Source organism: Zonotrichia leucophrys, unplaced genomic scaffold (genome assembly GCF_028769735.1).
Source record: "Zonotrichia leucophrys gambelii isolate GWCS_2022_RI unplaced genomic scaffold, RI_Zleu_2.0 Scaffold_203_88370, whole genome shotgun sequence".
NCBI lineage: Eukaryota > Metazoa > Chordata > Aves > Passeriformes > Passerellidae > Zonotrichia > Zonotrichia leucophrys.
The window spans coordinates 33270-48359 of record NW_026992408.1 but is presented as its reverse complement, the minus strand read 5'-3'; the positions used below and the strand labels follow the sequence as shown (position 1 = coordinate 48359).

Sequence of the window (15090 nt, the reverse complement as noted above, 5' to 3'; positions counted from 1 at the left end):
ACTGGGAGTGAACTGGGAGCACTGGGAGGGGACTGGGGGGGCACTGGGAGCACTGGGGGCACTGGGACTGAGCTGGGAGCACTGGGAGTGAACTGGGAGGGCACTGGGAGCACTGGGAATGCACTGGGGACACTGGGAATGGAGTGAGGAGAACTCAGAGTGAACTGGGAGGGGACTGGAAGTGGACTGGGGACACTGGGAGTGAACTGGGAGGGACTGGGAGGTGATAAGGAGGGCACTGATAAGGACTGGGGGCACTGGGAGGGGACTGGGAGGGGACTGGAGAGAACTGGGAAGGAATGGGAAGTGGACTGGGGGCACTGGGACTGAACTGGGAGCACTGGGAGTGAACTGGGTGGGGACTGGGAGTGAACTGGAGGCACTGGGAGTGAACTGGGAGTGACTGGAATAGGTTAGAGAGCACTGGGGGCACTGGGGGCACTGGGAGTGAACTGGGAGCACTGGGAGGGACTGGGAGTGAACTGGCAGTGACTGGAATAGGTTAGAGAGCAGGGACTGGAAAAGGTCAGAGAGCACTGGGAGCACCGGGAGGTGATAAGGAGGGCACTGATAAGGACTGGGAGCACTGGGAGGGAACTGGGGACACTGGAGTGAACTGGGACTGAACTGGGGGCACTGGGAGGGGACTGGGAGTGAACTGGGACCACTGGGAGGGGACTGGGAGTGAACTGGGAGTGAACTGGGAGGGACTGGGAGTGAACTGGCAGTGACTGGAATAGGTTAGAGAGCAGGGACTGGAAAAGGTCAGAGAGCACTGGGAGCACTGGGAGGAGATAAGGAGGGCACTGATAAGGACTGGGAGCACTGGGAGTGAACTGGGGACACTGGGAGTGAGCTGGGAGTGAACTGGGGGCACTGGGAGGGGACTGGGAGGGACTGGAAAGGGACTGGGAGGGGACTGGGGAGAACTGGGAGTGAACTGGGAGTGACTGGGAGTGACTGGGAACACTGGGAGTGAACTGGGAGTGAACTGGGAGCACTGGGAATGAACTGGGAGCACTGGGAATGAACTGGGAATGAACTGGGAATGAACTGGGACTGAACTGGGAGCACTGGGAGTGAACTGGGAGTGAACTGGGAGCACTGGGAATGAACTGGGAATGAACTGGGAGTGAACTGGGAGCACTGGGAATGAACTGGGAATGAACTGGGAGCACTGGGAGGGCACTGGGGGCACTGGGAGTGAACTGGGAGCACTGGGAGGGCACTGGGAGTGAACTGGGAATGAACTGGGAGTGAACTGGGGGCACTGGGAGGGCGCTGGGGGCACTGGGAGTGAACTGGGAATGAACTGGGAGTGAACTGGGACTGAACTGGGAGCACTGGGAGTGAACTGGGAGTGAACTGGGAGCACTGGGAGTGAACTGGGAATGAACTGGGAAAACCCGAAGATTTTAAGGTGAAAACCCCAAAATTTGAAAGGAAAACCCCAGGATTTTGAAGGGAAAAAAACCCAAAAATTTTGAACAAAACCCCTGAAATTTTGAGGGCAAAACCCCGGGATTTTGAGGTGAAAACCCCAAAATTTTGAAGGGAAATTCCCAAAATTTTAAGGTTAAACCCCCAAGATTTTGAGGTGAAAACCCCCAGAATTTGGAGAAAAAAAATTCCCAAAAATTCAAGGGAAAGCTCCCAGGATTTTGAGGGTGAAATCCCCAAAATCTGAAAGGGAATCCCCAAGATTTTGAGGGGAAACCTCCAGAATTTTTTGGGAAAAACCCAAAATTTTGAGGGGAAAACCCCAGGATTTTGAGGGGAAAAGTGCAAAATTTTGAGGTAAAAACCCCAAAAATTTGAGGGAAAATCCCCAGTATTTTGAGGGGGTAAAAACCCCAAAATTTTGAGGTAAAAACTCCCAAATTTTGAGGAAAAAACTCCAAAAAATTTTGAGGGGAAAACTCCCAAATTTTGAGGTAAAAACTCCCAAAATTTTGAGGAGAAAACTCCCAAAATTTTGAGGTAAAAACTCCCAAATTTTGAGGAAAAAAACTCCAAAAAATTTTGAGGGGAAAACTCCCAAATTTTGAGGTAAAAACTCCCAAAATTTTGAGGTGAAAACTCCCAAAATTTTGAGGTTAAAACTCCCAAAATTTTGAGGGGAAAACTCCCAAATTTTGAGGTAAAAACCCCCAAGATTTTGAGGGCAAAATCCCCAAAATTTTGAGGTAAAAACTCCCAAAATTTTGAGGTAAAAACTCCCAAAATTTTGAGGGGAAAACTCCCAAATTTTGAGGTAAAAACTCCCAAAATTTTGAGGGGAAAACTCCCAAATTTTGATGTAAAAACTCCCAAAATTTTGAGGGGAAAACTCCCAAATTTTGAGGTAAAAACTCCCAAAATTTTGAGGGCAAAACCCCCAAATTTTGATCTAAAACCCCCAACAAACTGAAAGCCAAAACACCCCAAATTCTGAGGGTGAAAACCCCAAAACCTGAAAGGGAACCACCAGGATTTTAAGGGGGAAAACCTCAAAATTTGAAAATCAAATGTTTTCAGGGGGCACCCACCGAGTGTCCGAAGTGTCCGAGAGTGTTCGGGAGTGTCCGGAAGTGTTCGGGAGTGTCCGGAAGTGTTCGGGAGGGTCCGGAGAGGTTCGGGAGTGTCCGGAGAGGTTCGGGAGCGTTCGGGAGGGTCCGGTGAGGTTCGGGAGTGTCCGGAGAGGTTCGGGAGCGTTCGGGAGGGTCCGGTGAGGTTCGGGAGTGTCCGGAGAGGTTCGGGACCGTTCGGGAGCGTTCGGGAGTGTCCGGAGGGAGCTGCGGGAGCCGATCCGGGAATGGCCGAGGGAGCCCCGGGCCCGCCCCCGCCAAGGGCGTTTCAAGGGGAGGAGGAGGAGGAGGAGGAAGGAGAAGGAGGAGGAAGGACCGGGAAAGCCCCGGGCAGGCACCGCTCCCATTCCCGCCCCCTTTGGAACCCCAAAATCCGCCTGTGGAACCCCAAAATTCACACTTTGCACCCCAAATCTGTGTTTGGAACCCCAAATCTGCCTCTGGAATCACCAAATCCACACTTTGCACCCCAAATCTGCATCTGGAACCCCAAATCTGCTTGGAAATCATCAAATCCACACTTTGCACCCCAAATCTGCACCTGGAACCCAATCCACACTTGCACCCAAATCCGCCTCTGGAACCCCAAATCGCTTGGAAACTCAAATCCACACTTTGCACCCCAAATCTGCCTTTGGAACCCCAAATCCACACTTTGCACCCCAAATCTGCCTGGGAATCATTAAATCCGCAGTTTGCACCCCAAATCTGTGTTGGAACCCCAAAATCTGACTTTTGCACCCCCACATTCAAATATTTCACCCAAACCCTGAGGTTTATTTACCCCAAATTCAACATTTGCGCCCCAAAAATCGAAATTTTGCACCCCAACATTGGATTTTTTTCACCCCCAAATCCAAATTTTGCACCCCAAAACTTGCCCTTTCAACCCTCAAATCTGCCTTTGGCACCCCAAAATTTGAGTTTTTCACCCCAAAATCTGAGGTTTGCCCCCCAAAAATTCAACTTTTCCACCAGAAAATGCACCCTCAGAAACCAGAATTGGACTTTTTCACCCCAATATCCACCTTTTGCACCCCAAAATTGAACTTTCACCCCAAATTCGACTTTTACATCCCAAAATTTGACTTTTTCACCCCCAAAAATCTGCTCCTTCTACCTCAGGGTTTCCTTCCAACACCCAAAATTTGCATTTTTTAACCTCAAAATCTCAACTTTTTACCTCACGATTTCCTCCCGCACCACAAAAATCTGCCCCAGATCCCAAAATCTGCACTTTTCACCTCAAAATTTGCACTTTTTTACTTCAGGATTTCCTCCCAGCGCCCAAAATCTGCTATTTTCCCCCCAAAATTCTCTTTTTGACCTCAAACCCGGCACTTTTTCCCTCAAAACCTGCGAGTTTTCCCCTCACAACTTCCTCCAACCGCTCTAAACGTTCCCCCAAAACCCCAAAATTCGCTTTTTTCCCCTCAAATTCCCCCTTTCCCACCCCAATTTCAGCCTTTTTTCCCTCACAATTCCCCGCCCTGCCCCAAATTCGCCACTTTTTCACCCCAAAATCTGCCCCAGACATCAAAATCTGCTTTTTTTACCTCATAATCTCAACTTTTTACCTCAGAATTTCCTCCCAATCCCCAGAAGCTGCCCCAGATCCCAAAATCTGCACTTTTCACCTCAAAATCTGCACTTTTTTACTTCAGAATTTCCTCCCAGCGCCCAAAATCTGCTATTTTCACCCCAAAATCCTCTTTTTGACCTCAAACCCGGCACTTTTTCCCCTCACAACTTCCTCAACCGCCCTAAACGTTCCCCCAAAGCCCCAAAATTCGCCTTTTTCCCCTCAAATTCCGCCTTTTCTGCCCAAATTCCCCCTTTCCCACCCCAATTTCAGCCTTTTTTCCCTCACAATTCCCCGCCCTGCCCCAAATTCGCCACTTTTTCACCCCAAAATCTGCTTTTTTTACCTCAAAATATCCACTTTTTACCTCAGAATTTCCTCCCAATCCCCAGAAGCTGCCCCAGATCCCAAAATCTGCACTTTTCACCTCAAAATTTGCACTTTTTGACTTCAGCATTTCCTCCCAGCGCCCAAAATCTGCTATTTTCACCCCAAAATCCTCTTTTTTACCTCAAACCCGGCACTTTTTCCCTCAGAACCAGCGAGTTTTCCCCTCACAACTTCCTCCAACCGCTCTAAACGTTCCCCCAAAGCCCCAAAATTCGCTTTTTTCCCCTCAAATTCCACCTTTCCCAGCCCAAATTCTGCCTCTTTTCCCTCACAATTCCCCGCCCTGCCCCAAATTCGCCACTTTTTCACCCCAAAATCTGCCCCAGACATCAAAATCTGCTTTTTTTACCTCATAATCTCAACTTTTTACCTCAGAATTTCCTCCGAATCCTGAAAATCTGCCCCAGAGCCCAAAACCTGCATTTTCACCTCAAAATCTGCACTTTTTTACTTCACGATTTCCTCCCAGCTCCCAAAATCTGCTATTTTCACCCCAAAATCCTCTTTTTGACCTCAAACCCGGCACTTTTTCCCTCAAAACCTGCGAGTTTTCTCCTCACAACTTCCTCCAACCGCCCTAAACGTTCGCCCAAAGCCCCAAAATTCGCCTTTTTCCCCTCAAATTCCGCCTTTTCTGCCCAAATTCCGCCTTTCCCAGCCCAAATTCAGCCTCTTTTCCCTCACAATTCCCCGCCCTGCCCCGAATTTTCCCTTTTTAACCCCAAAATTCCGCCCCGCCCGCCCCCACCTGGGCTCCGCTGAGGCGCTCGCGGGGCGTGGGCGGAGCTTGTGCCGGTGACGTCACCGCGCGCCCGCCCCGAGTGGGCGGAGCCTTAAAAGGGCAACGCCGCGAGCTGAGTCACTGTGGGGCCCACGGGGGGTTTTGGGGTACCGGGGGGGGATTTTGGGGTTCCCATGAAAATTTGGGGGGATCCTGAGCGGATTTGGGGGTTTTTTAGGGGTGCTGATGCGAATTTTAGGGTGCCTCGGGTGTTTTGGGGTTCGGGGGGGTCGTATTTGGGGGTTCAGGGTCAATTTTGTGGCATCGCTTTTGGGGTTCGGGGGGCGCCATTTTGTGGTTTGGGGTCATTTCGGGGGGGGGGATTTTGGGGATCCAGGGGCAGTTTTGGGGTTCAGGGTGGGATTTTTGGGGGGTCCCCGGTCAATTTTGGGGGTTTAGGGTCAATTTTGGGGGTCTGGGTTCAGGTTTGGGGGTGAATTTTGGGGTTCAGAGGGATTTTTGGGGTTCAGGGGGATTTTTTGGGGTGTCCCAGACGCATTTCGGGGTCAGTTTTGGGGTCCCTGAGGGGATTCGGAGACAATTCCGCAGATTTTGGGCCAATTCCGGGGGATTTTGGGGTCCTGAGGGGATTTTGGGGTCCTGAGGGGATTTCGCACCAATCCTGAGGGGATTTTGGGGTCCGGGGAGGATTTTTGGGGTTCCTGAGGGGATTTGGGCCCAATTCTGAGGGATTTTGGGGGTTCCTGAGGAGATTTTGGGGTCCCTGAGGGGATTTGGGGCCAATTCCGGGGGATTTTGGGGTCCCTGAGGAGATTTTGGGGTCCTGAGGGGATTTCGGGCCAATCCTGAGGGGATTTTGGGGTCCGGGGAGGATTTTTGGGGTCCCTGGGGGGATTTGGGCCAATTCGGGGGGATTTTGGGGTCAATTCTGGGAGATTTTGGGGTTCTGAAGGGATTTTGGGGTCCGGGGAGGATTTTTGGGGTTCCTGAGGAGATTTGTGGCCAATTCCGGGGGATTTTGGGGTTCAGGGCGGATTTGGGGACAATTCCGGGGGATTTTGGGGTCCCTGAGGGGATTTTGGGGACAATCCTGAGGGGATTTGGGGCCAATTCCGGGGGATTTTTGGGGTCCCTGGGGGATTTTGGGGTCCGGGGAGGATTTTTGGGGTCCCTGAGGAGATTTTAGGGATAAACCCGGGGGTTTTGGGATCCCTGAGATTTTGGGGTCCCTGAGGGGATTTCGGGCCAATCCTGAGGGGATTTTGGGGTCCGGGCAGGATTTTTGGGGTCCCTGATGGAATTTGGGGTCAATCCCGGGATTTTTGGGGTCCCTGAGGGGATTTTGGGGTCCCTGAGAGGATTTTGGGGTTCCAGGGGGGGAATTTGGGGACAATTTCGGGGAATTTTGGGATCCTGAGGGGATTTTGGGGTCCCTGAAGAGATTTGGGGCAATCCTGAGGGGATTTGGGGTCTGGGGAGGATTTTTGGGGTCCCCGAGGGGATTTTGGGGTCCGGGGAGGATTTTTGGGGTTCCTGAGGAGATTTTGGGGTCCCTGAGGGGATTTTGGGGCCAATTCCGGGGGATTTTGGGGTCAATCCGGGGAATTTTGGGGTCCCTGAGGGATTTGGAGCCAATTCTGAGGGATTTTGGGGGGATTTTAGGGGATTTTTGGGGTTTCTCTCCCCCCCACTCCCATTTTAGAATTATTTCGGATTTTTTCGGATTATTTTGGGATTTTTTCTTCCCCCCACTCCCATTTTAGGATTTTTTTAGGGTTTTTTAGGATTTTTTTTAGATTTTTTAGGATTTTTTAGGATTTTTTAGGGTTTTTGGATTTTTTTAGGATTTTTTAGGAATATTTTGGGTTTTTTCTCCCCCTCACTCCCATTTTAGGATTTTTACGATTTTTTAGGATTTCTTCAGATTTCTTCAGATTATTTTGGGTTTCCTTTCCCCTCCACTCCCATTTTAGGATTTTTTAGGATTTTTTTCGGATGTTTTAAGATTTTCTAAGATTTTTTTAGGATTTTTTAGGATTTTTTTAAGATTTTCTGGTTTTTTAGGATTTTTTTAGGATTTTTAGGATTTTTTTTAGGATTTTTAGGAATATTTTGGGTTTTTTCTCCCCCCCACTCCCATTGTAGGATTTTTTTAGGAATTTTTTAGAATTTTTTCGGATTTTTTCGGATTTTTTCAGATCATTTTCGGTTTTTTCTCCCCCCACTCCCATTTATTTAGGATTTTTTTTTTTTTTTCGGATTTTTTTTGGGTTTTTTTGTTTTTTTTTTTGTTTGTTTTTCGGTTTTTATTTTTTTCGAATTTTTTTTCGAATTTCTTTCGGATCTTTTAATTTTTCAGAATTTTTTCAGAATTTTTTCAGAATTTTTTCGGATCATTTTCGTTTTTTTTCTCCCCCCACTCCCATTTTAGGATTTTTTCGGATTTTTTTTTCAGAATTTTTCTTTTGTTTTTCGGATTTTTTCGGATCATTTTCTTTTTTTTCTCCCCCCACTCCATTTAGATTTTTTCGTTTTATTTTTTCAAATTTTTCGATTTTCGTTTTTTCGATTTTTCGATTTTTTTTCAGATTTTTTTAGGATTTTTTCGGATCATTTCGTTTTTTCTCCCCTCACTCCCATTTTAGGATTTTTTCGATTTTTTCGATTTTTTCAGAATTTTTTTCCAGATTTTTCTCGATTTTTTCGGATCATTTTCGGTTTTTTTTCTCCCCCCACTCCCATTTTAGGATTGTTTCGGATTTTTTCAGAATTTTTTCAGAATTTTTTCAGGATTTTTTCGGATCATTTTCGGTTTTTTCTCCCCCCACTCCCATTTTAGGATTGTTTCGGATTTTTTCGGATTTTTTTCGGATTTTTTCAGAATTTTTTCAGATTTTTTTCGGATTTTTTTCGGATCATTTTCGTTTTTTTCTTCCCCCACTCCCATTTTAGGATTTTTTCGGATTTTTTTCAGAATTTTTTCAGAATTTTTCGATCATTTTCGTTTTTTCTCCCCCACTCCCATTTATAGATTTTTCAGATTGTTTTCGGATATTATTCGGATTTCTTCGGATATTTCCCGGTTCTTCTTCGGATTTTTTCGGATTTTTTTCGGGATTTTTTTCTGATTTTTTCAGATTTATTCAGAATTTTTCGATTTTTCAGAAGTTTTTTCGGGTTTTTTTCGGATTTTTCCGGATAATTTTCGTTTTTTCTCCCCCCCACTCCCATTTTAGGATTTTTTCGGATTTTTTTCAGAATTTTTTCGGATTTTTTCGGATCATTTTCGGTTTTTTTCTCCCCCACTCCCATTTTAGATTGTTTGATTTTAGGTTTTTTCGGATTTTTTCGAATTTTTTCGGAATTTTTTTCGGATTTTTTCGGATCATTTTCTTTTTTTTCTCCCCCCACTCCCATTTTAGGATTGTTTCAGATTTTTTCGGATTTTTTCAGATTTTTTTCAGATTTTTTCAGAATTTTTTCGGATTTTTCCGGATCATTTTCGGTTTTTTCTCCCCCCACTCCCATTTTAGGATTGTTTCGGATTTTTTAGGATTTTTTCGGATTTTTTTTTCAGATTTTTTTCAGATTTTTTCGGATCATTTTCGTTTTTTTCTCCCCCCACTCCCATTTTAGGATTTTTTCGGATTTTTTCGGATTTTTTTTATAATTTTTTCGGTTTTTTTCAGAATTTTTCAGAATTTTTCGGATAACTTTTCGTTTTTTCTCCCCCCACTCCCATTTTTAGGATTTTTTCGGATTTTTTCAGATTTTTTTTCAGAATTTTTTTTTCGGATATTTCGTTTTTTCCCCATCCATTTTAGATTTTTTCGTTTTTGGATTTTTTCAGAATTTTTTCGGATTTTTTAGGATTTTTTCAGAATTTTTTCAGATTTTTTTCGGATTTTTTCGCATAATTTTCGTTTTTTTCTCCCCCCACTCCCATTTTAGGATTGTTTCGGATTTTTTCGGATTTTTTCAGAATTTTTTCAATTTTTTTCGATTTTTTTCGTATTTTCGGTTTTTTCTCCCCCCACTCCCATTTTAGGATTTTTTCGGATTTTTTCGGATTTTTTCAGATTTTTTTCAGAATTTTTTCGGATCATTTTCGGATAATTTTCGTTATTTTCCCCACTCATTTTAGGATTGGTTCGGATTTTTTCATTTTTTTAGATTTTTTTCGGATTTTTCCGGATCATTTTCGGTTTTTTCTCCCCCCACCTCCATTTAGGATTTTTGGATTTTTTCGGATTTTTTCAGATTTTTTCAATATTCATAATTTTTCGGATTTTTTCGATCATTTTCGGTTTTTTCTCCCCCCACTCCCATTATAGGATTGTTCGATGTTTCGGATTTTTCGGATTTCTTCGGATATTTCGGATTTTTTCGGATTTTTTCGATTTCTTCGGATTTTTCGCATCATTTCGGTTTTTTTCTCCCCCACTCCCACTTTAGATTGTTTCGGATTGTTTCGGAATTTCGGTTTCTTCGGATATTTTCGGCTTTTTCGGTTTTCCTTTCTGGATTTTTCCGGTTTTTTTTTTTCGATTTTTTTTTTCGTATTTTTTCGCATCATTTCGCTTTTTTTTCTCCCCCCCACTCCCACTTTCTGATCTTTTCGGATCTTTAGGAACATTTTAGGATTCTTTAGGAACATTTTAGGATTCTTTAGGAACATTTCGGGATTTTTAGGATTATTTCGGTATTTTCAGGAACATTTCGGGATTTCCCGCCCCCCCCCCGTTCCCGCCATTTCCGGCTCACTCACCCTGGGGGGTCCCGGTTCGGCTCGGGGGGGGCTCCGGGGGTTCCCCCTTTTATCGACCCGGGGGGGCCCCTCCCCCTCCCCCCCCCGTGACCTTCTCGGGTCCCCTTTGGCCTTTCGGGAGCCCGAAATAGCCCCGCCCCTCCCCCACCCGCCCCTCCCCCACCGCCCGCAGCTGGGGGGGGGAGGGGAGAGCGCGCCCCTTTTGGGGTCCCCCCTTTGGTTTAACCCCCGATTTTTGGGGTTTTCCCCAATTTTGGGGGGTTTTTTCTCTCATTTTTGGGGTTTTTTCTCTCATTTTTGGGGTTTTTTCCCCAATTTTTGGGGTCCCCCCCTTTGATTTAACCCCCGATTTTGGAGGTTTTCCCCAATTTGGGGTTTTTTCTCTCCATTTTGGGGTTTTTTTCTCTCATTTTTGGGGTTTTTTCCCTCATTTTTGGGGTCCCCCTTTGATTTAAACCCGATTTCGGGGTTTTCCCCAATTTTGGGGTTTTTTTCTCTCAATTTTTGGGGTTTTTCCCTCATTTTTGGGGTCCCCCCTTTATTTAACCCCCATTTTTGGGGTCCCCCCCTTTGATTTAACCCCCAGTTTTGGGGTTTTTCCCCAATTTTGGGGTCCCCCCTTTATTTTAGCCCCGATTTTTTGGGGTCCCCCCTTTGATTTAACCCCGAAATTTGGGGGTTTCCCCCCAATTTTGGGGTTTTTTTTCCCTCATTTTTGGGGTTTTTCCCCAATTTTGGGGTCCCCCCTTTGATTTAACCCCCGAAATTTGGGGGTTTTTCCCAATTTTTGGGGTTTTTTCCCTCATTTTTGGGGTCCCCTTTTTACCCCCATTTTTGGGGTCCCCCCTTTATTTAACCCCCGAAATTTGGAGTCCCCCTTTTTTCCCTCGATTTTTGGGTTTTTCCCCTATTTTGGGGTCCCCTTTATTTACCCCCGAATTTTTGGGGTCTCCCCATTTGATTTAACCCCCGAATTTTTGGGGTCTTTTCCCAATTTTGGGGTCCCACCCTTTATTTAACCCCCGAAATTTGGGGGTTCCCCCCTCATTTTTTGGGTTTGCCCCAATTTTGGGGTTTTCTTTTTTTCCCAATTTTTGGGGTCCCCCCTTTGATTTAACCCCGAATTTGGGGTTTCCCCATTTTGGGGTTTTAACCCCGATTTTGGGGTCCCCCCTCTTTATTTACCCCATTTCTGGGTTTTCCTCATTTTTGGGGTCCCCCCTTTGATTTAACCCCCGAAATTTGGGGGTTTCCCCCTCATTTTTTGGGGTTTTCCCCCATTTTTGGGGTCCCCCCTTTGATTTAACCCCCGAAATTTGGGGTCCCCCCTTTGATTTAACCCCCGATTTTGACGTCCCATTTGGGGTTTTCCTCATTTTGGGGTCCCCCCTTTATTTAACCCCGATTTTTGGGGTCCCCCCTTTGATTAACCCCGATTTGGGGTTTTCCCCATTTTTGGGTCCTTTTTTACCCGATTTTTGGGTCCCCCCTTATTTACCCCGATTTTGGGGTTCCCCCATTTGGTTTACCTTTTTTTTCCAATTTTTGGGGTCCCCCCTTTACTTAACCCCGATATTTGGGGTTTTTCCAATTTGGGTTTTTTCCCTCATTTTTGGGGTTTTTTCCCTCATTTTTGGGGTCCCCCCTTTGATTTAACCCCGATTTTTGGAGGTTTTCCCCAATTTTTGGGGACCCCCCCTTTATTTTACCCCCGATTTTTGGGGTCCCCCCTTTGATTTGACCCCGAAATTTGGTATCCCCCTTTAACCCCCGAAATTTGGGTGTTTATCTCCAATTTTTGGGGGCCCCCCCTTTGATTTAACCCCGATTTTTGGAGGTTTTCCCCTATTTTGGGGTTTTTTTCCCCCATTTTTGGGGTCCCACCCTTTATTTAACCCCCGAAATTTGGGGTCCCCCCTTTGATTTAACCCCCAAAATTTGGGGGTTCCCCCCTCCTTTTCCCCCCCCCCCATTTTTGGGGCTTTCCCTCATTTTTGGGGTCCCCCATTTATTTAACCAGGATTTTTGGGGGTCCCCCCTCTTATATGACCCCCGATTTTTGGGGTCCCCCCATTATTTCACCCCCGATTTTGGGGGGTTTTCCCCCATTTTTAGGGCCCCCCCACCCCAAATTCCCAAAATTCCCCAATTTCGAGACCCTCCCCCTCAAATTCCGCCCCTAATTTTGGGGTCCCCCCTCAAATTTTTGGGGAACCCCCCTTTATTTAACCTCTGATTTTTGGGGACCCCCCCTTTACTTAACCCCGATTTTTGGGGTTTTCCCTCATTTTTGGGGACCCCTCCCCCCATTTTTAGGGACCCCCCCACCCCAAATTCCCCAAATTCGGCCCCTCCCCCTTTTGGGACCCCAAATTTGGCCCCACCCCTTTTTTAAGACCCCCAAATTTGGCCCCGCCCCCTTTGGGGGTGTTAATGAGGGGGCGTGGCCTCGGTGGCACAGCATCTTCCCCTTTCCTTACATCATCAGTAAAATCTCATTAATATTCATGAGCGCAGCCCACGTAGCCATTAATGTCTCATTATTATTCATGTCCGCCCCCTAGTTAGTCGGCATTATGCTAATTACCACCTCGTAGCCACGCCCAGCTCATAAATATTCAACAAGCTTGGCGCGGTCGCCATGGCAACGCCTCCCCGCGCGCTCCCATTGGCTGCCCGCCCTCAAACCCCGCCCTCCTCCTCTCAGCCAATCAGCGCTGACTACACCACCCCCGCTCTGCCCCGCGACGCCTCCTGATTGGTTGCCGGCCTCGGCCAATCAGCGCGCGCGGCTTTCCCGCCGTTGCCTGAGGGGGATGGAGGGGGGGGAGCGGCCCTCATGGAAATCCACGCAAATTTATGCAAATGAGCGGCGCGCTGAATATTCATGAGGCTCATGGGAGGCCACAGACTCGCGCGTGTGTCCGGGAGGCGGAGATCAGTGGTGCCTCCAGTTTCTGTAAAGCCACGCCCTTTTTATGACATCATACTTAGACCACGCCCCTGTAGCTGCTTATAGATCGTGGCTGCCAAGCAGACCACGCCCCTTATTCATTCACAAGCCACGCCCCTTGCTCGGATAGCACCCTCTTTCGTCTTATGTAAGCCCCGCCCCTCACATCGAAACCACGCCCACTCAGACACGCACAATCCGGTTATTGACTCCTCCCCAGAAGCCCCGCCCCGTCCCTCAAGCCACGCCCCCAACGATTCCCCTTTGTCTCCACCCCCATTGGCCCCTCCCTCTCTTTGGCTCCTCTCCTTTAAGCCCCACCCCATTCCCTAAGCCACGCCCATATTAAAACCCCACCCCCTCTGCAAGCCCCGCCCCCTCAATTTATTCCCCATGTCCTGCTGCTGACCCTTCCCCTTTGCCACGCCCCTAAATCCCTGCAAGCCCCGCCCCTCCACAAGCCCCACCCCCTCCATCCATTCACGGTATCCCTCCCTGTGTCCCCTTAACCACGCCCCTAATCCCCTAAGCCCCGCCCCTCCATTCATTCCCGTTATCCTTCCCAGGGTCCTCTTGGCCACTCCCCCAAACCCCCATTAAGCCACGCCCCCATTCGCTCCCCATGTCTCTCCCGCTGATCCCTTGGCCACGCCCCAAAACCCCAAACCCCACCCCGCCGTCCATTCCCGTTATTCCTCCCGGTGTCCCCTTGACCCCGCCCCCTCGGTCTCCATCCCCTTGGCCACGCCCCTAAATCCCCCTATGCCCCGCCCCCTGTATTCATTCCCGTTTTCCTTCCCGGTGTCCCCTTAGCCACGCCCCTAATCCCCTTAGCCCCGCCCCCTTCATTCATTCCCATTATCCTTCCCTGTGTCCCTTAGCCACGCCCCAATACCCAAACCCCGCCCCACCAAGCCCTGCCCCCTGTCCATTCCCGGTGTCCCCGCGGTGCCCATTGGCCCCGCCCCCTCCGGCCATAACCCCAAGCCCCGCCTCCTACATGCATTCCCGTTATCCTTCCCTGTGTCCTTTAGCCACTCCCCTAATTCCCTTAAACCCCGCCCCCCAAGCCCCGCCCCCCTATTCACGGTGTCCCTCCAAGTGCCAGTGGTCCCGCCCCTAATCCCCTTAGCCCCGCCCCCACCAAGCCCCGCCCGCCCATTCCCGGTGTCCCCGCTTTTCCCGTGGCCCCGCCCCTAATCCCCTAAACCCCGCCCCCTCCATGCATTCCCGTTATCCTTGCCTGTGTCCCTTAGCCCCGCCCCTAATCCCCCAAACCCCGCCCCCTCTATGCATTCCCGTTATCCTTGCCTGTGTCCCTTAGCCCCGCCCCTAAAACCCCAAGCCCCGCCCCCCCAAGCCCCGCCCCGCCCATTCCCGATATCCCCGCGGTGCCCATTGGCCCCGCCCCCTCTGGCCCTAACCCCAAGCCCCGCCTCCTATATTCATTCCCGGTGTCCCCTTGGGCACGCCCCTAAATCCTTGAACCCCGCCCCCTCCATGCATTTCCGTTATCCTTGCCTGTGTCCCTTAGCCCGCCCCTAATCCCCTAAACCCCGCCCCCACCAAGCCGCGCCCCGCCCATTCCCTGTGTCCCCGCGGTGCCCGTGGCCCCGCCCCTAATCCCCCAAACCCCGCCCCGCCTATTCCTGATGTCCCCGCGGTGCCCATTGGCCCCGCCCCTAATCCCACAAACCCCGCCCCCACCAAGCCCCGCCCCACCCATTCCCTGTATCCCCGCGGTGCCCGTGGCCCCGCCCCTAATCCCCTAAACCCGCCCCCTCTATGCCCCGCCCGCCCATTCCCGGTGTCCCCGCGGTGCCCGTGGCCCTGCCCCTAATCCTCTAAACCCCGCCCCCACCAAGCCCCGCCCGCCCATTCCCGGTGTCCCCGCGGTGCCCGTGGCCCCGCCCCCTCCGGCCATAACCCCAAGCCCCGCCTCCTACATTCATTCCCGGTGTCCCCTTGGGCACGCCCCTAAACCCCTGAACCCCGCCCCCTCCATGCATTCCCGTTATCCTTGCCTGTGTCCCTTAGCCCCGCCCCTAATCCCCTAAACCCCGCCCCCCCAAGCCCCGCCCCGCCCAT

General features: G+C 49.2%; 1 protein-coding gene across 1 annotated transcript in view; it reads right to left on the bottom strand.

Annotated features, from left to right (window-relative positions):
• Positions 1–5045, bottom strand: part of LOC135461163 (fructose-bisphosphate aldolase A-like) — a 28860-nt gene extending 23815 nt beyond the window's left edge. The window contains exons 1-2 of the mRNA XM_064738153.1: positions 4910–5045; positions 2529–2774 (exon numbers count right to left, since the gene is read on the bottom strand). Of these exons, the coding sequence (XP_064594223.1) occupies positions 2529–2774; positions 4910–4962 (299 nt within the window). The 5' untranslated portion in view covers positions 4963–5045. The remainder of the gene's footprint in view (positions 1–2528; positions 2775–4909) is intronic.
• Positions 5046–15090: the final 10045 nt, after the last annotated feature.